This window comes from Lathamus discolor, chromosome 5 (assembly GCF_037157495.1).
Source record: "Lathamus discolor isolate bLatDis1 chromosome 5, bLatDis1.hap1, whole genome shotgun sequence".
Taxonomy (NCBI): domain Eukaryota; kingdom Metazoa; phylum Chordata; class Aves; order Psittaciformes; family Psittacidae; genus Lathamus; species Lathamus discolor.
Window position 1 is genome coordinate 123715021 of NC_088888.1, and position 26167 is coordinate 123741187.

Below are 26167 nucleotides of genomic sequence, written 5' to 3' on the forward strand. Positions count from 1 at the left end.
GTGGCCGGGCGGGGAGGAAGAGAAAGGCGGCGAGAGTCGGGTTACAAGATGGCGGCGGCGCCGCGGTAGCCGCTGGGGCTGGGGAGCGGCAGCAGCGAGGGCCGGGGCCGCGGCGCTCTGCGGCCGGCGGGGAGCCATGGCAAGCGGCGCCTGAACGGCCCCGCGGTGCCCCTGAGCTGCCCGGCGGCCCCGCTTCCCCGTCGCTCCATCGGCCTCCCGCAGGCGGAGCGGGCCCCGGCGCGGAGGCCCGAGGCCGGGGCTGCACCATGTCGGACACCCGTCGGCGGGTGAAGGTGTACACCCTCAACGAGGATCGGCAATGGGACGACAGGGGCACCGGGCACGTCTCCTCCACATACGTGGAGCGGCTCAAGGGGATGTCGCTGCTGGTGCGCGCCGAGTCGGACGGTGAGAGCGTGGCCGGGGCTGAGCGCAGGCCTAGGCCGCCCGGGCCTCCTGCCTCGCTGCCCGGGGCCCCGGCCCTTGCCCTCGCCCGTGGGGCCGCGGCGCTGCCGGGCTCGGCTGCTGCTGTCCCCGCTGCCCCGCGTCCGTCGGGGGAGGCGCCGGGCCCTTTGTTGTTGTCGTTGTTGTTATTATCCCCTTTATTCCCTTTAGCTCTTGTCTCCGTTCAGTTTCCTCCGCCCGGGAGCCGCAGCGCTGCCTTAGCTCCCTCCCGCACCCTAGCCGGCAGCAGGGCTGAAGGCAGTCGTTACGTGTGGCGACATTTTGTTCGCTTTCAGGGGGATTTTGGCTGCTCTTAAAGTGCTCTTCCCCCTCCCATAAAAACTTGCTTATTTGTGTTTTTCCCCAGAAATGCCTTTTCTGTCCAAGTTACGGGGCATCCCTCGTGTTCTGTTGCACTTTAAAGTCACCTTAAGGTTCTTTTCTGATTGGGGGGGGGGTACAAGCTTGCCGCTTTGTCAGCCAACAGGTGCTAATGTGCTAAATAAACCACCTAAGCCTGGTGTAACTCACTGCCGAGCTGTTACCAGGATACATACACTACGTGCATACACAAGATAAAGTCCCCGGGCTCACAGTGTCGGGATGATTCACTTCTGAAGGACAGTTGAAGGAAATAAAAGCAAATGGCCCACGTGGCTCCTGTGGGGAAAAGCATTTCTGAGCTGGGCAGCATCTTACCTGGTGCTGGTTGATGTGGGTTTGCTGAAAGGCCTGTGAAGAAGCTGGTTGTCACCCCAGAAACACCGCCCGGACAATTCTGCTCTAAATTACAAGAGAAAAATACATCTTAATGTGGTTCTTTCTGTTGAGTTTTGGCTTACCTGGCTTATTGTAAGGGAATTGTGTTTGGAGAAGATGGTTCTGGACTAAGCTGAGCATGTGGCACGTGGGAGGTGGCTGTAAGATCTGTGCAGATGTGTCTTTTGTTAAACTCGGTGTCTCTTCATACCTTTTGCAGGTTCACTGCTGTTAGAATCGAAGATAAATCCAAATACTGCATATCAGAAACAGCAGGCAAGTATTACTGCTGGGCTTTAACCTTTATGGTTACCGGTGCTGAGGGATTGGTTTATGCTCAAGTTGCCTTTTCCAGGGAAGAAGGGAAGTGACACGATGTGGAATTGTCAGTGGCGTTTTCCATATAGGTGAACAGCTTGCTTGGAAGCCTGGATGTGCTGTGATACTTTGCATTCTAGAGATGAAAATGTGGGTCTCCTTAAAAACCCTTTTGGACTTCAGGCTCTAAAGAGAATATGTGTGATCCAGATAAATACTGACCTTATTATGGGAGAAACAGAAACACAAATGCCTAACTTCTCTCTCCCGTCCCATGCCACATGGAATAGTTGTTGAATGAGGACGGTAGAACTTGGCCAGTTCTGTTGCAGCCTGTTTACTTCTGCAGTTCTTTCTCTGGAGATAATCTTTGTGGGACTTCTTTCATTGTTGCTCTTATAGTTTTTGTTTGAAGCCTTGAAAACTGCTGCTCTCCGAGTCAAGTGAGTGGCCATGGTGAGTTACTCACACAGTTGCCTTTCCTAGGGGTAAGCCTTGTGCAAAACAGAGGAGTTGAGCGGTTGGGAGTCTTTTTTGTTTCATCCACTGAACAAATCAGCTTGCTAAATCTCTTTTGCTTCTGTCACTTTTAATGTCTTTTTCCTCTTTGGGCACGAATTTTTGGTGTCTCTGCCTGCATTGTTCTCTTGAGTGTTACTGGGGTTCTTCCTGTCTCTTCCTTTGTTCTGCAGCAGATTCTGATCCTTTTGTTAAGTGTTTCGCGCTGTTCTCCATCATTAGGGTATCCAGAAGTGTTTCAGCACTAGGAAACAGGAATTTTGTTCTTTCTAAATCACAGAGACAAATGTTGAGTGATTTGGTTTATCTTGGTGACAAGGCATGCTTTGAGAACTTGAGGAAAGGGCCTGTGTCAGCTCGTGAGCGCAGGTTGGCTCACTTTAGGTTAGGAGCAGGTCGGAGACTTGGGCCTGGCTTTTCAGAAAGCTGCTTTCTGTGGTTTCCGCCTGTCACTCAGTAGGTGTTGGTGGTTTTAGTTGGGGTGACAGTCGTGGGCTTCCATCAGAGGGTGGTCTTTATGGAGCACTGCAGCGTTCTGAAAGTCAACAGCCTTGAGCCGCTTCCTGTTCAGCGGAGGAAACTGATACATAATGAAATACGAGCGCACATTATGTTGCTGTGCAAGCTTAAGGCACCTCCTTTTGCAGCCTGTTTTTGTAACTCCATACAACTGATTATTTGAAAGCCTTTACTTAATGGGTAGCAAAGTTTCAAGTGACTTAAGTAGCTTTTTGTTGTCTTTTTTTTCTTGGGGAAGCCTTTCTGGTTGTAGTTTTAGGCTGTGGCTTATTTTGGTTGGCTTTTATTACTGATTCTAATGCTTTTGTGACTGAAAGTGCTTGCACCCTCTTGAAGGAGTTTGGGTTAGGGTGGGTTTTTTGAAGAGGAATAATGATTGGTGATTTCCAGAGACAACTTCTAGGTTTGTCTGAGCTCTGAAATCGTGCAGCTTTCAGTTGACAGAGCTCTGTCCTCTAGTTTTATGTGCCTCTGAGTAGAGTAGCAAAAAGCAGACCTTAATGTAGCATTCCCATCTCATTGCTGAAAGATTGGTGTATTCAAACCTGGGCATCTTAGGAACAGATCCTTTTTAAACCAGTTGAAAGATTTAGGCAAAATGCTTTGGATAGCCAGAGGTGAAGAGGGGTGAACTTTCTTCAGCATCCCTGCCTGCTTGTTTGATGTCTGTTCCATAGGTAGCCTGAGGACCTGGAGGCTATACTGATGTGCCCAGGGCAGGTACTTGCAGGTGAATGGCAGCACGGAGGAAATTCTTCCTTCACTTCCAGAGTTCAGTCTCAGGTTGTTATTAAGATGCTGATCATTTTGGGTTTGGAGAAAGCCACGAGATGATGCAGCTTGATGGAGAGGAAGCGTCCCCTCCCCATACATCTGTTTTCATATGAATCACTTGAATAGACTTACAGTGTGGTTATCACATTGTGATTTGCATAGCAACACTCTGAACAAAGAGAACCAACTGATTTCTAGTTGCTGGGTGTCATTGTGTGATTCCCAGGATTGCGCTGTGTGTGCTTAGCAATGCTGTAACTATTGGCTAACTGAACAAGGCAGGCCTGTGTCTGCCTTCTCACATCGGGTTTGTGGTCACCAGCTTCTGTGCACAATCCAGTTCTGCTGGGTGCTGGGCAGACTGTCGTTGTGGCCTCATTCTCAAGAGAAATGGGACTTGGATTAGACACAGCACACAACATGAAAGAATCTCTAACGGCATGTGTGCAGAGAGCCCTGGAGCCTGAAGAGCTTTCGATCCCCTGGATTTCGGGGTGCAGGCTTTGAGAGTTCCCTGCCTCCACCGGACACCCTGTGTTGGCCAAGGAGCAGGTCAGCTGCTTCTGGAGGCTCCAGCAGGAGCAGTTGAAGTTGTTACCACACCCAGTGTTGTTCCACCCTGTGCTGGAGGTTACTGTTCCCTGGCACAGTTGGCAGCAGAGCGTGTCCTCTGCTGGAGTCAAATGGATCCGTTCCTCTGCTTTGTTCCTCCAGCTCAGCTCCGAGGGTGGCAGTTCTCAGCTGCGTTGGCTGCACGGCTCCAAACTGCTGCAGAGATCCTGGCTGTGAACACTGCCTTCTGCTGCTGACTCCTTGAGGTGTGCCCTCTTTCCAGAGCAGAGATGAACAGTGTGTGCAAATACCGCCTCTTGCAGAGCTGCCATCTCTCATGTGGCAACGGAGCAGTTTGCTCCAGGCTGAATCAGAGTTCCTTGAGGCTGGGATGTAACACAGTTGCAGGGGTGTTATTAACAACCAGCCTGAGTGTTGCCAAGGGGCTGCTTCACTCCTTTTTCATGCCAGTGTGAGTATTGGTGTTACTGTGTGACGGGTTCCATGTAGGAACTGATTCCACTGAAAAACACCTCTTGTTGCCAGAGGGGTGTGAAATAGCAGATAACTGTGCAAACCAGGACCAACACCAAAGAGGGGTTGAACGCCTCTCTTAGTTTAAGTTGTTCTGAATTCACCTCTTTGGTTTTCCGTTGTGTTTGATGGAATTAAGGAGCACTGATTGTCAGTGGGACACATCGTGGGTGCTGATCTAAGCAGGTGGAGTGGGAGCTTCTTGCAGCAGCTAGGCCCAGAGGATGTCTGTCTGTGGGCTTTGTGGGTTGTCTTAGGTCATGCAGGAAATGTGTGACAAATGGGTAGCTTTTATATTGATATTAGACAATTATTTTCTAATTAAACCATCTTTCAGTCTTTCAGAAGTATTTTTGGAGAAATGTGACTTGTGATTTGTGGGGGCACCATTGTCACAAGCACCGTTCAGTAACTCAAGAGTTCCCACCAGATTTTGGGTGCAGCCTTGATGGATGCATGCAGTCATTTTAAGTAATGGCACTGTATCTCTTACCTGAGTCGCTCTGGGTTGTGAATAGAACTTCTTCTTGTGTGTGTCCTTCTTTGTTCTTTGAGGCACCTCTTGAGTCTCACATTACCTGGAAGTGGGTTGACGTGGAGTGTCAGGGCACTGGTAATTTCACAGAAGGTTTCAAGGGTAAACATTTCAGGATTTGGGTTTGGAACAGCCATAAAACTGTACCTACGAACACTCAAGTTCTGATTAACCTCTGAAAGAGAGCCTGACCATGGAGCTGATCAGGCTTTTCAGTGCCTGCAGCTGACAGTTACTGCTTTTCAATGAATCCCAGTTCAACTGCTCACTCTAAAAGGGCGCATGGAGATTCAGGTGTTGGCAAGGAGGAGGTGAGGGTGGACAGCTGTTTGCACAAGACATGGCACCTATATGAAGCTGTACCATTTGCTTATGTGAATCACAGCCCGAAAGCAGAGACACTACTTCTTAATATTTGTGATTGTAGGATAGAAGTGGAAGTGTAATGTAGGACACTGCAGTATAAATGAACTCTCACAAATAGCATTAAAACGGTAGTGCAGTGAGCTCAGTTCTTTTCGGAACAGGGAAGGAATATATAAACACGAGAAAGGGGGGAAAAATTGAACTTGTGCAAATGGTGCTGGTTTTCATGTGACCTGTGATTGTTTTGAGAGAAGGAAGCTGATCCATTGACCTATTGGTAGGCACTTTCAACAATGTTGCTGTAAGAAGATGTTATGCTAAGCTATTTTAAGGAAAAAAGGAAAAGGCAAAGACATCCCCCCCAAAACACACAACTGCAGATGGATATTGAGAGAGACAGTAGAAATGAAGAATTAATGCCATATCAGCAATGCTGATTTTCATGCCTGTTCCATAGTGATAACTATGCAAAGTGATGCTAGTGGAGGCAGAGGTGTGTGTTTCAGATGGCCATGCTGGTGGAGGAGTTTATCTGCTGTCCATGCTGTCAGCAGTCCTGTCCCAAGCGCTAGTCCCCTCTCATCTGCCAGTGGAAATACTGTCTCCCTGTGTATACAGGGTGCTCCCTGACCTGTGTAAGCACAGAAGTGCATTAACAAAGATCTGCTTAAGCATCTAACCTGATTTTGATCAAAAACAATTAAGGAATTCTGGCTGACAGGTTCAAGAGTAGCAACAGTCACTTGGTAGTAATTGTTTTTGTCCCTGTCTTTGGTGGATACATGAAGGATGGTAACAGGATAGTTGTATGATACCATGTCATGGGTTAGCCTTTTAGCATACTGAATACCTTACAGACAGCAATCTATCAGCTTCATTGTTATCACGACACAGATAGTAACCAGTCAGCTTCATCATCATCACCTACATTGCCCATAACAATCAGCTTCATGATTTCTTGTCACTTGGTGCACAGAGAGAACCAAGAAGTTCTTTTGAAGATGTGAAGGGGCAGTGGCAGGGTCTGTTTCTTGTTGCCCCTGCAGTTTCCTAAGGTGTATGAGGTATCTGTAAGCCACTGGGATATTGTTTGGTTTTGGTTGCTTAGCTTAAAGGTATCACTTCGAATATTTCATTTACAACAAAAGTCATGCAGAAAGTAAAGACTTAGAAGCCTTTGTAAGTTGTGTGGTGAACACTGACCTTTGTGAATGAGGGAAGTAAATTACGTTATTGACCATTCAGCAAGGGCTTGCTCATGGTTTGGTTTGGGGTTTTTTTTTAGTCAAGAAACTCATTGGAATGTGGAACTGTTTTGCTGGAGCTCATCAAATGTACTGCAGCGTTAGCAGAGAGATGTTCTGTTTGCAGTTTGGCATGAAGATGAGTTTACTGTAGGATGCTGAACTGTTGTGTGCTGGGTTTGGCTGGGATAGAGGGATTTTCCTCCTCGTAGCTGGCACAGTGCTGTGTTTTGGATTTAGGATGAGAATAATGCTGATAACACAGGGATGTTTTAGTTGTTGCTTACCCTGAGTCAAGGACTTTTCCCATGCTCTGCCAGCAGAGAGAGAGAGAGGCAGAAGAAGCTGGAAGGCCGCAGAACCAGAACACCTGACCTGGACTGGCCAAAGGGATATTCCAGACCATGGAACCTCAAGCTCAGTACAGAAACTAGGGGGGAGTTGCATGGGAGCTGTGCTTGGGTCAGGCTGGGCATCCGTCAGTGAGTAGTGAGCAACTGTGTTGAGCATCACTTGATTGTCTTGGGGTTTAGTACTCTGGTTTTGTTACCTCTCTTTTCTTCATTATTTTATTTCCATTATTAAACTGTTCATACCTCAGCCCGTGGGCTGTACCTTTTCCCAGCTCTCTCTCCGAGTGAGCTGCTGCATGGTGCTTCGTTGCCAACTGAGGTTAAGTCAGGACAGTTACATAGCTGAATGTGGAAGCACAGGCTCACAGTCCTCACACTGCAGCAAGTGTCCTAATACACCCTCATAAAGAAACACTTATAGTTTATTCATAAATTCCAGCGAATCTTCCAGTCATACTGTGCAAATGCTCAGGTTGGATTGATGGAGTCAGTGGTAACAGGAAAAATCCTTGCTCACATGAAAATACCTGTTGGCAACTGTTTGTAACTTAGTAAGAACTTGTGTCGCACTGTGTGTCTTTTAATGCAGAAAAGAATGTTTTGGCATTAGTTTGGCATTATTTCTCACATTGGCAAGGCTCTGTTAAACTCTTGAGGAGGAAACACTGTCATCTTGGTCTTTTGTTTCTACTGTATTAAATATGAAAAGGCTTAAGCTGTTTTATTGCAGGTTTTCCTCATCTCCTACATTCCCTTTCCAAGACTGTTGGCACACGATTATGTTGTGGAAAAATGTCATTATAAGTGTTTTGGCTATGAAAAATGTATATTTAAATATCTAATATGCAAGATGTAGTGGTCATAAAATAGTAAAAGAGGAAGGCTATGTCCCTTATGGAAGAAAAGGTGGTTTAATGTTTTAGTGTCTTACGTTCTGTTTGGGCAAGTGTAACTTTAATTTATTTCTTCTTCAGGCCTATGACTTAAGAGAATACAGGTTGATACTAAGTGTGGACCTGCTTCAGCATCACTTACTTTTCTGGTTTTCTCTTAAACAGGACACCCTGATTGTTTGGTCAGAAGCAGAGAACTATGATTTAGCACTGAGTTTTCAAGAAAAAGCTGGTTGTGATGAAATCTGGGAGAAAATCTGCCAGGTACAGCTCACTTTATGTATTCTGTTCCTTCCAGATGTTTTAGTGTCTTCTGTGACTTCCTCTATTTGTGCTGTGATTTTTCAACCTGCTGTGTAAAATAAGCACATATTCTATTGTTTTCTGTGGCTTTTCTGTGTCAGGTCATAGGTTGCCACTATTGACAAAAGTTGTTGTTTTCATAATTGATTTCATGCTTCTGAAAATCAATGTAGTGACGAAACTCAGGTCTTGGGCATTTTAGAGGGGTTGGCTTGTTGTCTTTATTAAAAAGGGGAATGCCAAAGTACCACATTTTAATTGTCCTTCTCCCGGGTGACCTGTTGGAGCGTGGTGGGTCTGAAAATGGGTTGTAATGAGTAAGGATGTAGATGTTTCACTGAGAGACAAAGAGGTGCTGTAGGAGCTCAGAATTGTCAGTGACATTTACTCCATCAAGATTTAAGTCTTGCTGACTATCTGTGTCTTTTGGATGTTTCAATCTTCGTTGTTTCATTACAAAACAGTTTAGATCTTCTACTTTCTGGAAGTAACAAGTCAATGGAATCACACCTGAGTGTACTTAAAAGAGGAAACCTGGGCTCTGGTGTTGGAATTTGATTTACTCTCAGGTTTTGAACTGGTGCAATGTGAAGCTGTTATCTAAAGGACACAACTCAGATTTCCTACCGGTTTCCAAACTAGGCAATTTAGGTACAGTTTAATCTTGGTGTGCTTTGGGATACAGTGTTTTCTCAGCCAGTTCTGAAGTGCTGTTGTTGAAAGGAACTGGTGCTAGTAACGGCAAGTCGATGTGTCTAATACATAGTCCAGGTTTTAAATTGGGACTGAGGCAGTGACCAGTCTGAGAGGAAGGGTTTTGTGTGATCAGACCTTGTCAGCCATTAGGCTTACTGTTTCATCAGGTTCTAGAACCCTCCTGCCTTCTCCTTGGAGACTCCTGGGTAACATGTTCTTTGTGGGGGACATAGCAACAGGATTGTTGTGAGTTCTCTTACCATGAGTTTAACTCTTCACAGCCTTCTGATTGAGAAAACGAAAGAAGGTATTCTGATGCCCTTCTTCTTTATGCCTTTCTGTGCTTGGGATGCTGTTAGGGTTTGGTTTTATTTGGGTTTTGATACTATTGAGGATAATCATAGAGTGGTTTGGAGTAGTATTGACTGGAGAACTTAGAGGCAGCAAACTTACTCCTCTGCATGGCCCAATGTTTTCCATGCAACTGAAGGTATAGAAGTGCTTCTGCACATACTATTTCGTTTACTGACTTGATGATTTTTATCTGTGTTTTGGGATGAGTTGGTAATTGTGCACACTCTCTCCTTAGGTCCAAGGTAAGGATCCTTCAGTGGAAGTCACGCAGGACCTCATTGAGTCAGAAGAGGAGCACATAGAAGAAATGCCTGAAACTAGTCCTTTGATCGACCTTCCTACTTGTGAACTCAACAAACTTGAAGAGATTGCTGACCTAGTTACCTCTGTCCTCTCCTCGCCAATCCGTAGGGAAAAGCTGGCACTGGCCTTGGAGAATGAAGGCTACATTAAAAAACTACTACAGCTTTTCCAAGTGTGTGAGAATCTGGAGAACACCGAAGGCTTACATCACTTGTATGAAATTATTAGAGGAATTTTGTTCCTCAACAAAGCAACTCTGTTTGAGGTGATGTTTTCCGATGAGTGTATTATGGACGTTGTTGGATGCCTGGAGTACGATCCGTCTTTGGCTCAGCCAAAACGGCACAGGGAGTTCTTGACCAAAACGGCAAAATTTAAGGAAGTTATTCCTATAACAGACTCTGAACTCAGGCAAAAAATCCACCAGACTTACAGGGTACAGTACATTCAGGACATCATCTTGCCAACACCGTCTGTTTTTGAAGAGAATTTTCTCTCCACCCTCACTTCCTTTATTTTCTTCAACAAAGTTGAGATTGTCAGTATGTTGCAGGTAAGTGGGTTTCAGTATGCTATAGATGGATCATCTATAGATATCTCTAGCTGTAGTTTCACAATCTGTTACAGCTCTTTAACACTGTGTGAGTTAATCATTGATGTTTTCGTTTGTGTAATGGTTTCAGTGCTTCCCCTTATTGTATTTTAGAAATGGTAGATTTCAGGTAACAATAGATTTTCAGGAAACACTCAAAGGTTCTTGATTCACAAGCACCATATTGAGCAGCTTGAGCTGGTTTTATGTAGGTTTTTAGGGAACAAGCAACTTTTTAACACATAACACATTCTGAATCTGATTCAAAAGAGCATGTTTGGAACCATTCTTGCTATACTGCTATTACTTTATGGTAATTTCAAACGTTCGTGTAATATATATATATATATATATATATATATATATATATATATATAGTTTGTTTTTTTCCCTTCATATTGATATCCAAAAGTACTAATTAATAAATAACCAGCACATGACTACATTGAAAAACTTACTGCACACTTTGTGATCAGAAGCAGGCTTAAGAATAGTTAGGTGTGGCAACCAGGAGGGCCTGTGGAAGGAGCCTTGGTAAAGAGCTGAGTGTGAACATGACATTTGGGGTCTTTTCACTTCCCATTTTGTTCTGTGAACTGATGGATACCAAAGTGGATTTATCCTATTTCTGGTCTGTGTCCTTAGAAGAGAATACCACAAACCTGTGGGGCTTGAGTGTGGATAGCCTGTAAAATAGGCAGATGTATGAGAGGAGAGTAGTTAAAATTGCGGAAGGAGAGGGGCGCTGGAGCAGTGACATTACCATCAGGAATATTGCTACAGAATGCCATAGAGGACTGGGGGAAAAAAAACAAAACTGGAGAATTGCAGAGAATTGCCTGAATAAGCTTTGGGGCTTTTTTCCAGCTTCTTTCTCCTGTTCAGCCAGAAAGTAGAAAGTAAATCCCACGTGCAGAATTAATGACTTTGTGTTAAATAAAGATTTGCCTTTTTATTCTTTTGCATGTATTACTGTTACTCTCCTGAGGCCACAGTCCTGTTATACAGTTAGTGATATTTAACTCTGTGAAGTTCCTTATTTTTCGTCTAGGTTTTACTGTACTGGATATTTAATTGTGCCTTAACAGAGCACTATGGTTCCCTGTTACCTGCAGTACTCTCTGGAGAAGGTTCTGAAATCTTTTGTCAGTTCTTTGTCGCTCTGTTGCTGCTGTCCTTGCCACAGTGGAGAAAGGATGTGGCACGTAGGGCTGCTTGTCTGTTTTGAAGACTTGTGTGATGGTTTACAAATAATGTTGATACTCACATCCTTTGAGCTGCCTTGAGACTTGCAAGCTAAGAAAAAAGCACATGTGGGAGAGATAGCATGGAAGAGGAGGAGGGTTACGTGATAGTGTGGACCTCAGGTTTAAGATTGTTTTCACAGTCCCCTGGAATAAATCACCTTTTTGTTGTGTCACAAGGACTCTAAAGCTCCTTTGGGTTTGGTGAATGTGTTGGAAGTTGTCTCACCCTACATACTCCAGCAACACTCCCTAGGAGAGTGGGGTTTATAGGAGTAACAGGTTGTGTTTGCTGTGGTAGTAAAGCACCTTCCTGAGTGCTGTGAAGCAGTAGATCCCGGTGCTGCTGTGGATGAAGGGCATGGAGTGAGCATGGAAAACAATCCTAGATCCATCCTGTACTTAGGATATCAGAACTACACTGTGCAGCAGCCTTAGACAAGCAAGAGATGTTTCCATTGCCAGGTGTTCTGCAGCAGGGAGTCCGTAGCCTGTCTGAGGTTGGTTGTGGTAGGGTTATTTTTTGTTAACAGGCCTAATTAAGCTGTTAAAGGCAGAGTGAACTACTCAGTGTGTGTATGTTGTGCTCCCTCCGAAGCTGATTCCGGGTATCATTTGGGTGTAAAGCACTTCTTTCCCCACCTCTTACAATTTTCAGGAATTCAATGCTGAGCCTTTGGCTGGTATTCCTGTAACTGGAAAAATTCTGTCTTCCGTCACAGCCTAAAAAGCAGCCAGGTTATAACAGCAGCACACAGGAAAACAGAGAATAATCCCCCTCTTCATTATGCAATGTAACGTTTCTATATATATTTATTGCCATGCTGCTATTCCATTCGTGTTTGTTCAGTGCATAAGTAAAGTTTGCAGAGTTGAATCAGCAGTGATGCATCATTTTGTAATGCTGTGGCGTAACGTTACTATTTGCTTTAGGATTTGTATTGTGTTTAAAAAGGTAATAGAGGCAGTTGATTTGAGAGAATGCCAACACTCTTTCCATTGAGAGAAACTGATGTACAGAGCAGGCAGAAAGTGCCCAAAGAGCTGAGAGATGATGTTCACCCTTGTTTTTAGTACCTCTTGATACTGAGCAGTGGTGTGATCTTGAAATGCTTAACAAGAAGTGAAACATTGTCCTATGTATACTTTAAAATAAGTAGCAGAGGATCTGAATATGAAAAGCAAGAGATACTCGGAAAAGATGAACTACAAGTGGGGGAGCTTTTGCAGCAAACTCATCATGTGTTCATCTAGACACATAGACATAGGTGGCTGGACAAAATGCTTGTGATTCTGCAGACCCAGGGTAGGGTAACTGCTACACAGGACATGTTAACCCTGTGGTGTGAGCAGCATAGGTGCAGCAGGTAAAAAATGTCTTGGTTGGCAGTTTCTAGGGTATAGAAAGAAGTGAAGAGTGTAAAGGCTTACACTTGCCAAAATACGTGTTCCCTGGAAGGTTTCATGAACGCGCAGGGAGGGAGCATGGAGCAAAAGTGAGACTCTGGTACAGGGTGCCCAGAGAAGCTGTGGCTGCCCCATCCCTGGCAGTGCTCAAGGCCAGGTTGGACACAGGGGCTTGGAGCAAGCTGCTCTAGTGGAAGGGGTCCCTGCCTGTGGCAGGGGTTTAGAACTGAATGAGCCTTAAGGTCCCTTTCAGCACAAACCAGTCTGGCATTGTGTGAAAGACAGACATTTGTCTGTAGTGTGGGACAAATCATAGTGCATGGGTCCTTCAGAGAGCAGTTTCAGTAGTTATCACCTATTCTCTGCCTCCAGCACAGAGTGAATCCTGAAATAATACACTGGAAATGATCCTCCTGGGTGTGTGCTCCTGCATTTCCCTTTTTGTGATAAAGTCTTGGAGGTGTGGAGAGAAAAGGAAGAAAAACTCCTTTATCTACCAGATCTACTAGTGCATGGGGTTTTGTTTGTCATAAAGCATCGTAGTTAAGCTTAAGTTTGACTTCCTGCAGTGTGGGATCCAGTAGAGATGGATGGTTTAACTCTCCAGAGGCATTGTGTAAATCCTGTTCCTCTTTATGTGTCACGCAGGAAGACGAGAAATTTTTGTCTGAAGTTTTTGCACAGTTAACAGATGAAGCTACAGATGACGACAAACGGTGTGAACTGGTAAGTCAGAGAGGTCGGGGTGGTTCTCTGAATGCTTTAAACTACAGAGATTATGTACAAATAGTGACAGAAACTGTGCCGCTGTGGTTCTGCAGTCACTGGGGCGTTTCTGTAACCACAGAACCGTTTCCGGTGTAGCTCAGTCTTCCTTTACGTACTCAGTAGACAAATATTTCTCACTCTGATTTGTTTGTTCTAAATGATTAATTTATCGTTGAGAAAGTACTAGCACTGAGCTGACATCCTAGACTTGAGGGTATGGTTTCTTCCAAGTACTCGTCAATGTACCACATCACTTCTGTTTGTCATCTAAACACTGCTTTTGTCACTGTACTTTGTGCATTCAGAAAAGACCTTTAAAGTCCTATGACTGAGGATTACCACTAGTCCCTGAATATATGTATATTACAAACATTATTTCTTCTTCAATATGTTTATCAGCTCAAATAGCCTTGTTGAAATCCTGCTGTTGGCAAGGGAAGCATCTTTGGCCTTCTCAACAAAAGGCACACCGGGCAGGAGGATAAACCCTTCACATGCTGGGTGTGATAAAGGAGTCACTACAAGGTCCTTGTGTTTCTTTCCGAAGTCAGTTTCAACCTCTTAAGCTTCTGTTAGTTCATTTTTACTCTCTTTAACTTTATTGACGTTGGTGAAGGTTGGAGGAGAGAACTAGAAGAAACCATTTTCTAGGAAGGACCATGCCAGCCAGTACACAAACTCTGATACACATGGGAGTAGTTTCTCCTAGAGCGTTTTCTGCATCAAATACACCTTACCTGACTTTTTTCCCTGTTACAGGTTAACTTTTTCAAGGAATTCTGTGCGTTTTCCCAGACATTACAACCTCAGAACAGAGATGCATTTTTCAAAACTTTGGCAAAGTTGGGAATTCTTCCAGCCCTTGAAATTGTAATGGTGAGTGAGAACTTAGAGCTGATGTTAACAACAGTAAAACCCCCCATAGCCATTTAACCATGTTTTCGGTACCGCTGAGCCCCTGTGTGTGTAAGTTTGCACAGCTTCACTCTGCTGAAAGCTGGAAGTTTATTCAGCTTCCAATTCAGAAGCCAAAAGATGTTTATTGCTAATGCTATTTTACTTCGCACATTGGAGAAGTCTGTAGTAAACTCAGTGTGAAAGCTGAAGGCTGCTCTTTCTCATGTGGCAGCTTGATGGATGTGTTTTCTGTTGTTGTTATTGGGATGATGCCAAAGAAGTATTTTTAGCTGATCTTGACCTGTTAGCTTGTTCCTATCTTAAGATCACCTAATCCTGTCTTTGCAGAGGTCTAAAGCAGATTAGTCCATCTTAATCAGCAATGTGAGAACATGGGTTTTTTCACTCCTTTGGTTGGAGCAGCTCTTGCTGCCTGACTGTTGTCATTCATGTGCCAGTGCTGCTGTGACTCAGAAACTGTAAATTCAAGGAGGTTTATATTGTAGAGTAACAACCTGTGAACTCCCTGAAGGATGTTCAGTGATTAGATGAACCCTAATCTTATTATTCTTTTCCAGGGCCGGACCAGTCCAAATGTTTCTTGTTACGTCAATATTTTAGGCTTAGAAATTATTCAGTTATCAGAGAAAATCTCATACTTTAGCAAAAATTATTAATTCTTGTTTATAAATGAGTACAGAAACATCTACATGAATTGATTTGTGCAGTTGGGCCTTTTATATGAAATCAATAAACTGTGGATAACAGGTACAGACTATTAGTGTCTTATGTATTCCAGCAAGTAGGATAGAAATGGTTCCTTCCTGATTAGGGCTGTTAGATTCACAGAAAGCCTTGCACCTTTTCTAAAGTGGGAAAATAGATAATAAATCCCAAACTTGATTTACTCTTAATAAATTGTTCTCTTTTTTTCTATTAGGGAATGGACGATCTGCAAGTTAGATCTGCTGCTACGGATATATTTTCTTATCTAGTAGAATTTAGTCCATCCATGGTCCGAGAATTTGTAATGCAAGAGGCTCAGCAGAGTGATGATGTAAGTAAAAGTGGTTTGGAGTTTGAATATACTAGTTTTAGAGCAAATAGGGGGTGGGGGGGAAACCCACAGCAAAACCAACCTCTGCACAATTTGGGATACAGTTAGCCCCGGAATGTAGGTACTAGGAACATGAGAAAATGCAGATTTAAGGTACGAAGATTTCTGAGCATGTTGTTCTTCACAGTAATAAGACTGTATTTGAGCCTGACGATGATTTTAGGTGAGAAGGGTTGTGCAAAAAAGAAACCTAATACAGAAACTCATTCTGCTACGGAAACTGTGTGTGATTCCCCTGTGGTTTGCTTGGGCTCTATTGCAGGATATCCTCCTCATCAACGTGGTCATTGAGCAGATGATCTGCGACACCGATCCAGAGCTCGGGGGCGCTGTGCAGCTGATGGGGCTTTTGCGGACTCTGATAGATCCAGAGAATATGTTGGCCACAGCTAATGTAAGAAAATCCAAAGGGGTAAAGGCACTTTAATGTCTAAGCAAGGTGGTCTGATACTGACTTTAAGCTAAAAAGTAAGCTAAAATTCCATCAACTTTTGATAATCAAAAGTATGTGACATTGTACAAGGATTTATGCAACCCGGCAGTCCTGTGCTTCAGTGAAACAGCACCAGTCTGGTTATAACTCCTCTTAGCTGATGCATGGTGAAAGAAGAGAATCTGGTAGAGTTTGTTTGCAACGAAATCAGTGCTTAAATACCAGTGGCCCAATTAAGATGCAACTTGATCCAAGTAGTGCCATACCAAAGGATTTATTTGTATTGTTGGAGTCCAAATTGCACACGTGTTGTGATATCAAAGTATGAATAGGCAGTTTGTGGAAATTTGCTTTAAAACTTGGATCACTCCTTTGTTTCAGCTGCTGACATTCTGAATCCAAACCAAAGTACAATGTATTTGTAATTAAATGCATACTCCATGTAAGAAAACAGATTGTACTCTTAGTCACATATTGATACACATATTTTGTATAGGATGCACCAGATGATACTTGTTCAGTGTAAAAAGGTTTGCAGGTTGTCGTGGATAAAATTACTGCATTTAAGAACAGTTTAAGCAAATTTTGCCAAGCACCTTGAGTCACTGATGTATTTTCAGTGTATATTGGCATCCGTGGTGGGGATTGTTTTGGTGATAGCTGGGTTGGTGTGATGTCTCGCAGATCTTTTCCCAAAATAAAGAAACAGATCTTTCTTTAGTGACAGTGTTGCAGGCCCAACCAAATATACAGGCAGAGCTGAAGGTGTCCATAGAATTCTTTGTTGGCTGTTTCTTAGGTTACCCTTTCTTATTTAAAGGGTTATATACAAATGCCAGGGTCTAATAAAGTTATGCTTGTTTCAGAAAACAGAAAAAAGTGAATTTCTCAATTTCTTCTACAACCATTGTATGCACGTTCTCACTGCACCACTTCTGGCCAATACAGCAGAAGATAAATGTGAAAAAGGTAATGTTCATTTTTCCCTTTAAGTCCCGTAGTGTTTCCAAGTGCTTTCCAGTCCTGGTAGCAGTGATGAGCCCATGGTGTGAGCTGGGAATACACCTGCTAAGAACTGGTGCTCCCCCAGTGATGGGGTTCTGTGGGCAGAGTTTGAGTAGCTCTTTCTTGCAGCTTTGAGCATTAATGTATGTTTTCACTGTGGTTTGTGAAAGATGTGTCTCCTGGATGCGCTTTGGTACTTGTGTACTTATTTTACTAGTATAATCTTAGAGGATATTTGCTGTGAAGCAGAGAGTGTGTTTAGTTGAGAGGTAATTTTATCTGAAAGCTTACAAAACCCTGTGACATCAGTGGTTACGTGATTCCAGCTGCTGGGTGCTCAGGTGATCAACTGCTAAGACTGGTTTTCCCTTGGCTGTATATAGAAATGCTAAAAGAAATCTCTTCAAAGCAATACAAGTGGAACTCCTTTCTCTTGTTCCCTTTCTAACTCTCCCTGGCCACAGCAGCAGAACTGGAATCTCTTTTGGCGCAGCAGATAACAAACACTCACCAGTTTGCCTCTGGTGCTTTGCATACTGAAATGTAACATAGTTACAGCCTCTCCAGGCAGTTTGTTCCCAGTGTTCTTTCCAGAGATTAAATCAAAGCAATATGTAGTTGGCAAAAACATTATTTCATCTCGCCCATCTTACATTAGGTCAAAAATGAATGTTTTATGGGGTTTATACAAAACCAGAACTTGCAGAGTGTGTGTAGAACTCATAATCTTATTTGAAAAATTGAGACCAGGCACTTTCTTTCAGCTGAGGTAGGAATAATGTTCCTAAGTATTAGATTATGTGTTTTCACCTGGTTGAATTTGAAGCTTTGCAATGTAAATTGAATATAGAAAGTGCATTTTTGCTGCATCTTTATTTCCCTGCAGCTAACAGAAACCTGGGATTCGATGAAAAGTTTGACCGTTTATCCCCTTCTGTTAAATATTTACAGTGTTTGGAAACCTTTTCCTGATTTTTGGCTTTCTTTTCTCTTTGTCAGATGCAGTAGTTGGGTCCACAAAGAGTAATACAGTTTGTCCTGGTAAGTTTTGACTGAGTTTCTAAACTTGTTTTGTTTGCTCTGTGTGATGGTTTTATTTAAAACAACCCCCAAAAAGTTAGGTATGTCCACACTTTATCTTTTAAATAGTCTTTATTGAAGTAGGTGCAGGTGCTTTGCTTCACCTGAGATGATGGGAAGCTGAAGGAATGATCTTTCATGTCATTTCCAGCCCGAATCATTCTATGATTGTATGATTTTGAACATTTTTTACCTACTTTTGAGCTACTGGATTTGGGTTTTTTTAACAGAACATGTACTAAGGAGTATGCTGAGCTTTTACAGGCTGGATTTTTATCTGTGCAGGCTTTTTGAGCTTATGAAAAGCCATTGCTAACTAGGTTCACAGGGTGACAGGTCTGACTGGCTCTATTCTGTTAACTGCAGAGTCAGTCTGGATTGCCATAAGCAGTGACTCGCTGGTCCTGGACAAGCCCTGCTGCCAGTTCAGGGTGATTCTTGTGACTGAGGGGGGAAATAAAGCCGAATTCGTGGTGGTTGTTTTGTTCTGTCCCAGTGTCCCATTTCCTAAAGCAATCCAGTGTCAGGAGCTGAAAGAGCAGCTGAGCTTGGTGATGATTTGGTGCATGACAGTACTTTGATTTCTTTATATAACTTAAGGCATTAACTTTTCCTGCAGATAATTACCAAACGGCACAACTACTTGCCTTAATTTTGGAGCTGCTGACTTTTTGTGTGGAGCACCACACGTATCACATCAAGAACTACATTATGAACAAAGATTTGCTAAGGAGAGTACTGGTCTTGATGAATTCAAAACACACCTTTCTGGCCTTGTGTGAGTATGGAGCTGTTGTGATTTCCTTCTCTGAGGCATTTTACGTGCTATTTGGAATACGTAGAAGTAAAAGTTTATACTTCGGTTCCAAATTCATGTTAATTTGCTGTTTATTTCTGACTAGCTGTTAAGTAATGTTGAAGAAAAGGTAGCAGATACCTGTTGATGTAGACCAGTGCCATTGTGGTGGGAGGACGTGTATCTTTTGAAGTCCACAGTGATCCTCAAGTCTTGATGACTTAAGGATCATTTGTGATCAGTTGTCTTATTTAAATGGAAATGCTGTAATTTCTTAATGTCAGGAACGTAGAGCTCCTTGTGGAGAGCAAAGGAAATGTTGTGAATTTAGGGATTGCTTCCAGGAGGGGAACACAGAAAAGCACAGGAATGAGCTAAAAATTTAACTTTGCTTGTGCTGAAGTTTATTGCTGCTGTGTATCAAACAGAAATTAATGGACCCTGATCAATTCAAATGCCCCGGGAAGTCAAAGAAAGAAATAAAGGTTACCTGTCAGCAAATGCATCTTCTGAACTATAAGACAGTGATTTTTAATGCTCTTCCTTTGGGGCACACCATCTTCTTGATAACCACAGATTTCTTTTCAAGAGGAGCAGATACTGGAGTCCTGGCATGTGGTTGTTAAATCCTTGAATTTCGTTCTTCATACAGGTGCTCTTCGCTTTATGAGGAGGATAATTGGCCTAAAAGATGAATTTTATAACCGTTACATCATCAAGGGAAACCTGTTTGAACCAGTTATAAATGCTCTGTTGGATAATGGAACTAGGTACAATCTGCTCAACTCTGCTGTGATTGAGCTGTTTGAATTCATCAGAGTGGTAAGTTGAGCAGCTCTTACATGTGTGCGATGCCTGAGGTAGAAATACAAACTGCAGATCTTTCCCTGAAACAGTGCATCACTACTTAAAATCACAACCTAAAAATCCCATGGATGAATATCCAAATAGAGAGGAAGAGGGTGAGCTGCTTCGTGCTTGTTTTGCTGCATTGTCCTGTCACAGACTTGTTTGTTTCTGGACCAGACTTTGAGGAATTCAGTGAAGTATTTTATATGTGAGTAAACCTGGAGAGGGGCTTTGGACAAGGGCCTGTAGGGACAGGACAAGGGGCATGGCTTGAACCTGCCCGAGGGGAGACTGAGATGAGCTCTTAGGCAGAAGCTCTTCCCTGTGAGGGTGCTGAGGGGCTGGCACAGGGTGCCCAGAGAAGCTGTGGCTGCCCCATCCCTGGCAGTGCTCAAGGCCAGGTTGGACACAGGGGCTTGGAGCAAGCTGCTCCAGTGGAAGGGGTCCCTGCCCGTGGCAGGGGTTGGACCTGGATGAGCTTTGAGCTCCCTTCCAATACAAACCAGGCTGGGATTCTATGATTGTTGGCTCTAAATCGGATGAGTTTGAGTGTAAATGTGAATGATCGTTGTCCTTTAAAATCCAACACATTTGGCCAGTGTCAGCTTTGAATCAGTAGCTCTTCCACTGGCAGTGTTTGTGGGAACCCTATGGATGTGGACAGGACAGACAGGATGATCAGGAGCACCCAGTTGGTTGTATTGTTGGGGTGCAAAACAAGGACTTGCAACAGCTCCTGAGCCACTCAGCACAGATGTTTTGGTGTGTGGGAGCTTTCTCAGGGAGTCTTTGTGGTCTGTGAAAATGAAGGGTGGATTTTAGTCTTAGGGTATCCTAGCTGCTATCTTCCAGCAAGAAGGAAATGTGTGGTGTCTCTGGGTGACTTTTCCAGTGTGGTAGAACATTAGATGGCTCGATTTGGTGAGGCTTGTTAGAGGGTGAGTGACCAGAAGGTGCCTCATCCCATGGTGCTGTTTTAGTTACTGAGGACTGGAAAGAGCTTTAAACCTCTGTGGAGGGCAGGGCACAGCTAAACTCCTGCTTCTCTCAAGGTTAATCCTAGATAGAAAGCATCATAGTTCAATCAAACTATCACAGCTAGAATAGGGACAGTACTGAGTGTATTGTCTGTTCATATGAGGAATTAACAGTTAATTCTCAATCTCAGCTTTTTTATTAATTATTAATTAATAATTTATTAACTAATGTGGTTACTTCACATTTGTTCTTTACAATCATGATTTGACTCTGGACACTGAACCCATTACTTTTAAAACTAAACTCTAAAGCTTTCCCAACTCCTGCGTGTTAATATTTGACTCTGAAACCCTGTTCTGTTCCTCTGCAGGAAGATATTAAGTCCCTTATTGCACATATAGTTGAAAACTTTTATAATGCACTTGAATCTATTGAGTATGTTCAGACGTTCAAGGGACTGAAGACAAAATACGAGCAAGAGAAAGACCGACAAAACCAGAAGCTGAACAGGTACGACCCAGATTAGGTAGTCTGAAGCTTTCCTTCTTCCCTAAACGGCAAATGAAGGCAGAAGGATGGGATTGGGGTGGTTCTTGATTGCTGATGAAAGCTTCTCTAGTCAGAGTAAACCCCAGCTGACTTGCTGTGTGGCCCTCCCGAGGTCCAGATCCTAATTGTCAGTATATTAAATGTTATATTCAGAAAACTCTGAGCTTACAAAGAGCAGGATCTTCTGTCACTCCCAGTTAGGATCCGGTCTGCCTTCCTGCCAGCTGGGGTTTGGTGATGCTTACGGTGATGTTAGGCCCAGGGATGGAGCTGGACTACTTTGTCAGGTGCACTGAATGCACTCTGAAGTGTGAGAAGCCACTTGTGATCCCAGCTGAGTGTGAACCAGCAGGCGAAACTGGAATCACTTGTCCTGTGTCTCTTACAGTGTTCCATCTATATTGCGTAGCAATAGATTTCGCAGAGATGCAAGAGCCTTAGAGGAGGATGAAGAAATGTGGTTCAATGAAGACGAAGAGGAAGAAGGTGAAGCTGTTGTGCCTCCAGTTGAGAAGTCCAAACAGGAGGATGATTTTCCAGATAGCTATGAAAAATTTATGGAAACTAAAAAAGGTATTGGCTTGATTTCAGCTTCTCAGCACTGGAATTCTCTGTGGCAGATGCACGGGGTGTCTTGTAAACAAACCAGTTGCACATGCTCTGTATCATAGGCAGGAGTAAGGGTATTCATTGTAGTAATGAATATTATTAGGTAATGAATTCCTAACATGTCTTTGCAAGTTAGTTTAGGATTAAAGTAATGACTTCGGTTGCTCCAAGCATGCATCTGATTTAAATGACATTCAAAAGCAGAACTTATATGTACTGTGTGTGCTGAGTGAGCAGTGTCCCCATCCCTGCGGCATCTGTGCCATTCACAGTCTGAATGTTGGTGTGCTTTCCATGAGCTTAGTGGGCAGCTGTTGATTTAACCTGAATTGAAGAAATAAGATGGGGTTTGGCTGTGATGTGGATTGTACTCCATGGTGTACAGCAGATACTTAAGTGTGACACTGTTTGTCCTTCAGCTAAGGAGAGTGAAGACAAAGAGAATCTTCCTAAAAGGACTTCAGCTGGAGGATTCAAATTCACTTTTTCCCACTCAGCCAGCACAGCCAATGGTGCAAACAGTGCAAACAGTAAATCTGTGGCAGCTCAGACGTCACCAGCAAGTTCCAATGGCTCCTCATCAAAGAACACAACCCTGACCACAGCGGTGACAGCCACCAAGGTGGGAGAACTTGGACAAAAGCTGCTGTCCTCGTGTAGGGCACAGAGCAGCATCGTGAGGCTTTACCTATGGGGTGTGGTAAGGGTAGAGTCAGGACCTGCTTGAGCCAGTCCAGAAGAGGCCAGAGAGATGCTGTGAGGGCTGGAGCAGATCTTCTTTGGAGCCAGGCTGAGAGAGCTGGGCTGGGGCAGCCTGGAGAAGAGAAGGCTCCTGAAGGGGAGACCTGAGAGCAGCTCCAGTGCCTGAAGGGGCTGCAGGGAACCTGGAGAGGGGCTTGGGACAAGGGCTTGTAGGGACAGGCCAAGGGGAATGGCTTGAACCTGCCCGAGGGGAGACTGAGCTGAGCTCGTAGGCAGAAGCTCTTCCCTGTGAGGGTGCTGAGGTGCTGGCACAGGGTGCCCAGAGAAGCTGTGGCTGCCCCATCCCTGGCAGTGCTCAAGGCCAGGTTGGACACAGGGGCTTGGAGCAAGCTGCTCCAGTGGAAGGGGTCCCTGCCCGTGGCAGGGGTTGGAGCTGGGTGAGCTTTAAGGTCCCTTCCAACACAAACCAGGCTGGGATTCTGTGATTATTTTTTTCTGTGTATGAATTCAGTCAAAGTCCTGTCTAGTTAAACCGTCACTAGTCTGGGGTAAGGTTTAATTAAGTACTGGGTGGGACTGGAGTCCATCGGTGATCTGCTAGGCACAGTTTAATTTCACATCTTCCACATAATGCCCAGTCCTTCACTTTTTTAACTGTCCAGTTAATGCTCTGTGCGTGTGAGATGGGTTTTTTCTGAATTATGTTAGTGCTCCTCCCCATGGGGGAATTATAAAGGGTCTCTAAGCAGATGGAATGCAGTAGGTGATCCCTCTTCTCTCTTACTCACTTATGTGTTGCTTCAGTCTTTAGCTGTGAGCTCCCAAGAGGCTACAGAACAGCGAGTCCCCTAAGGCTCAGCAGCAGAAGGGATGTGCTTTGTGCACTTGAGATTTGGACTGTCCAGCTCGGAGCTTAAAAAGTGGTTTCTAAATAATCCTGAGGCCTGATCCAGAGGCACGATTCCAGTATTTTTTTAACCTGAAGGTTCTGAAACGTTCTCAAGACAAATGGGTCTTGGAATGAAAACGGCATCACCAAGAAATATTCTGCAGCAGGCATGGGTGTCCTGGGCAGGTTGGTGGGGGTTAGGAACTAAAATTGCATGTTCCTGGGTATTCTTTTCAACGTGGGATTTTCTTTTTTCCTTCTTTCTTGAATCGGCAGGGAAGTCTGGTTGGCCTCGTGGATTATCCCGATGATGAAGATGATGACGAAGAGGAGGAGGCATCTCCAAGAAAAAGACCTCGTTTGGGTTCCTAAATGAAACCAAAACTTTGGAATAAAAACTTTTTATTATGGGGTTTCAAATGCTGCAACTGTTTTAAGAGCTAAAAAGGAATCTGATTCAGAAAGCTTTCTCCCATGAGTATATAAGATAATACAAGGAGTAGCAAAAGAAACTCGGTGTATCAGCTAGAAAGGGTTAGTTCTGTAAACACGAAGCTTCCAAGGAACTGAATATCTTTCTAGTAAGTCAGGAGTCTGCCATTCAGGCTGTCAGCAAAATGAAATCAAAAGCAGTGGGTTGGTATTCAGAGAACCTGGATGCTGGCTCCTCAGCGAGGAAAGGCTCAGGTGTCGGGAGGGCAGGGAGGGAAGGGGGTGTAAACACTTTTTAAATACTATTGCAGGGTTTCCCCGGTGTTTAACAGAACTAGGAGAGAAAAAATAACAATTCAAGCTTCACTTTCAAACCTGGTAATCTTAATTTTGTAATGGTGCTGTCCGTTGTGTTCTTTTAGCAATGCCTCTTTTAAAACTTAAGGGAAAACTAACTCTGTTTGCAGAACAATCCAGATTTGGGGACCATTTCTTAGCGATTAAATGACATTTCTCATGGTTGGTCGGAGGGAGGGAGGGACACTGCAGTTCCAGTGCATGTTGAGTTGTTTAAACCAGTTCAAAAGAAGGTTTTAATTTGTAGTTTTCAAGAGGAGCAAATGGAAGCTGGATTCCAAACAGATGGTTTTGCTCGGTTTTCCAATTCGACATCCAGTAATAGCCATGCCAAGGAACAGGCGCTTCCACAGTACCTCCAAGAGCTGCTCGTGTGGCAGCAGTGCACCCGGCCAGCCGCCGGCTTCGCGGTGGGAAGGATCCCGATTGGAATTGCTGTCTGGGATGTGAGGTGAGCTGTCTCTCCATGGAGCAGTGAGCCCTTCCCCGTTGGTGAGGTGTAACTGAAGTGGTCATGGGCAGCACTACCACATTGGTCACCGCGATGAGCTGAGCAGCGTTTTTAACACCAAAGTCACTTTGGACCAAGATATAATTGTTCCTCACAGAACACCGGGCTCTGAGGCGGGATCCACAAGCAGCACCTGACACACAAAAGCTGCTTTTTTAACCCATCAAAGCACATTCCACGTAGGTGAGCAAACGGTGACAAATCGAGGTGAGTTGATGGCGAGTGGGTAGAGGCAAACAGTGCAGGTTTTATGTCCGAGAGCAGTGAGTGAACTGTAAATATTTTAATGTTAGTTTGCCCACGTGTGATCTGAGATCATGAGGAAGTGAGAGGAGATTTCCCAATGACAACTGACGTGTCAGAAAGGTTAAAACCAGCTGCGATCCACCGCATAGATCACTCGTAATACGTGTTATGGGTCCATTTCTCCTGGAATAGTTTAAACTGAAGCAGTTTCTCTGTTTTGGAGATTTTTTGTAGGTAGTTTTAATTTTAGCTATTGTTTGGAAAAAGATGGGCTGTCTGTGTAGATATGAAGTATAGTTTTTTTTCCATAAAACAGAAGTTTATTTTGTATTAAAAATACCACTGTACTTGTTTTACACCATTTGTATACATGTGGTGATATTAATGCTGAACTGTAAAATTCAGGAATTAAAATGTGACCCTGTAATTCCATAAGTATTGCTTTGGTTTGGTTTGTTACACGTGGGAAGTTAACTCTGAATTTTCAATGTGGCCATTTTAGAGGATTTTTAAAGGTTAGTTATCCTTGGAGTTTGAAAAGTAACTCTATACCACTAGATGAAATCCCAGAGGGAATGTGTGAGCTCCTCCCGGTGCATAAGGTAGCCACGAGCATTGATGGATGAGTGGACCTGGGGACAGTGGTGGTGCCCTTTGTGGCTCCAGGCAGCCAGGAATGGGACTCCTTCACCCATGGAATGAAGTGCTGCTGACACACCGGATCCAAGGAAGTGTTTGCTGGTAAAGGGGAGCTGCAGCATCGTCATCATCGTGAGTTGGTGATCATCTGCTTTTCCTTCCTGAGGAGTCTTCTCTCCGTTGTAAAGATGATTTAACTTCTTCCAGCACCACACATGCTACTCGAGCAGTGTATGTGCCTTTACTAACCTGAGGCTGGAAAATGTCATCTGGTCTGTGGACCTGAACTGTGCTGATGCTCTTTCACCACTACCCAAACCAAGCTCTCTGAGGGTCTCTACCTGAACTGTGTCCTTCCCCTGCTAACCACCACCCTATCTTGTCCCTCAAGTACTGGCAGGAGCTTTAAAACCACACTCAGACCAACATGAGGATTTTTACAGCAAGAATAAGAATGTCATGAATTTTTATAGTTACTAGAAGCAGACTGTGTAAAGTGGCATTAGATGTCCCATTTAAGGAAAAGCCCTAAAATCCCTGTAGCAGATGAGGTGCAGCAGCACTCTTTTCACCTGGGTCTGTCCCCCCACCCTGTGGATGC

The 26167-nt window shown here is 44.0% G+C and overlaps 1 protein-coding gene across 3 annotated transcripts; it reads left to right on the plus strand.

The window, feature by feature from the left end:
• On the plus strand, positions 1 to 25362 carry PPP4R3B (protein phosphatase 4 regulatory subunit 3B). Of its 3 annotated transcripts, none has more exons than XM_065682481.1 (16): positions 1 to 408; positions 1424 to 1479; positions 7976 to 8074; positions 9399 to 10019; positions 13358 to 13435; positions 14237 to 14353; positions 15315 to 15431; positions 15754 to 15885; positions 16791 to 16893; positions 17929 to 17970; positions 18629 to 18787; positions 19458 to 19627; positions 21003 to 21142; positions 21591 to 21754; positions 22210 to 22412; positions 23658 to 25362. In XM_065682481.1, exons 1-16 carry the CDS (start codon positions 267 to 269, stop codon positions 23751 to 23753), a joined length of 2439 nt encoding a protein of 812 aa, XP_065538553.1. In that variant the 5' UTR covers positions 1 to 266; the 3' UTR covers positions 23754 to 25362. The 3 variants fall into 3 exon arrangements, with proteins under 3 accessions (XP_065538553.1, XP_065538552.1, XP_065538554.1); XM_065682480.1 differs by having other exon boundaries at positions 2 to 408; positions 21570 to 21754; XM_065682482.1 differs by having other exon boundaries at positions 2 to 389; positions 21570 to 21754.
• Positions 25363 to 26167: the final 805 nt, after the last annotated feature.

Bases quoted from the DNA above. Each gene is read 5' to 3' on its own strand.
- PPP4R3B (XM_065682480.1), top strand. From the start codon at position 267: ATGTCGGACACCCGTCGGCGGGTGAAGGTGTACACCCTCAACGAGGAT. The intron at 21,143-21,569 runs GTACGACCCAGA...TGTCTCTTACAG, and splicing joins CAAAACCAGAAGCTGAACAG to TGTTCCATCTATATTGCGTA. The intron at 22,413-23,657 runs GTGGGAGAACTT...TTGAATCGGCAG, and splicing joins CAGCGGTGACAGCCACCAAG to GGAAGTCTGGTTGGCCTCGT.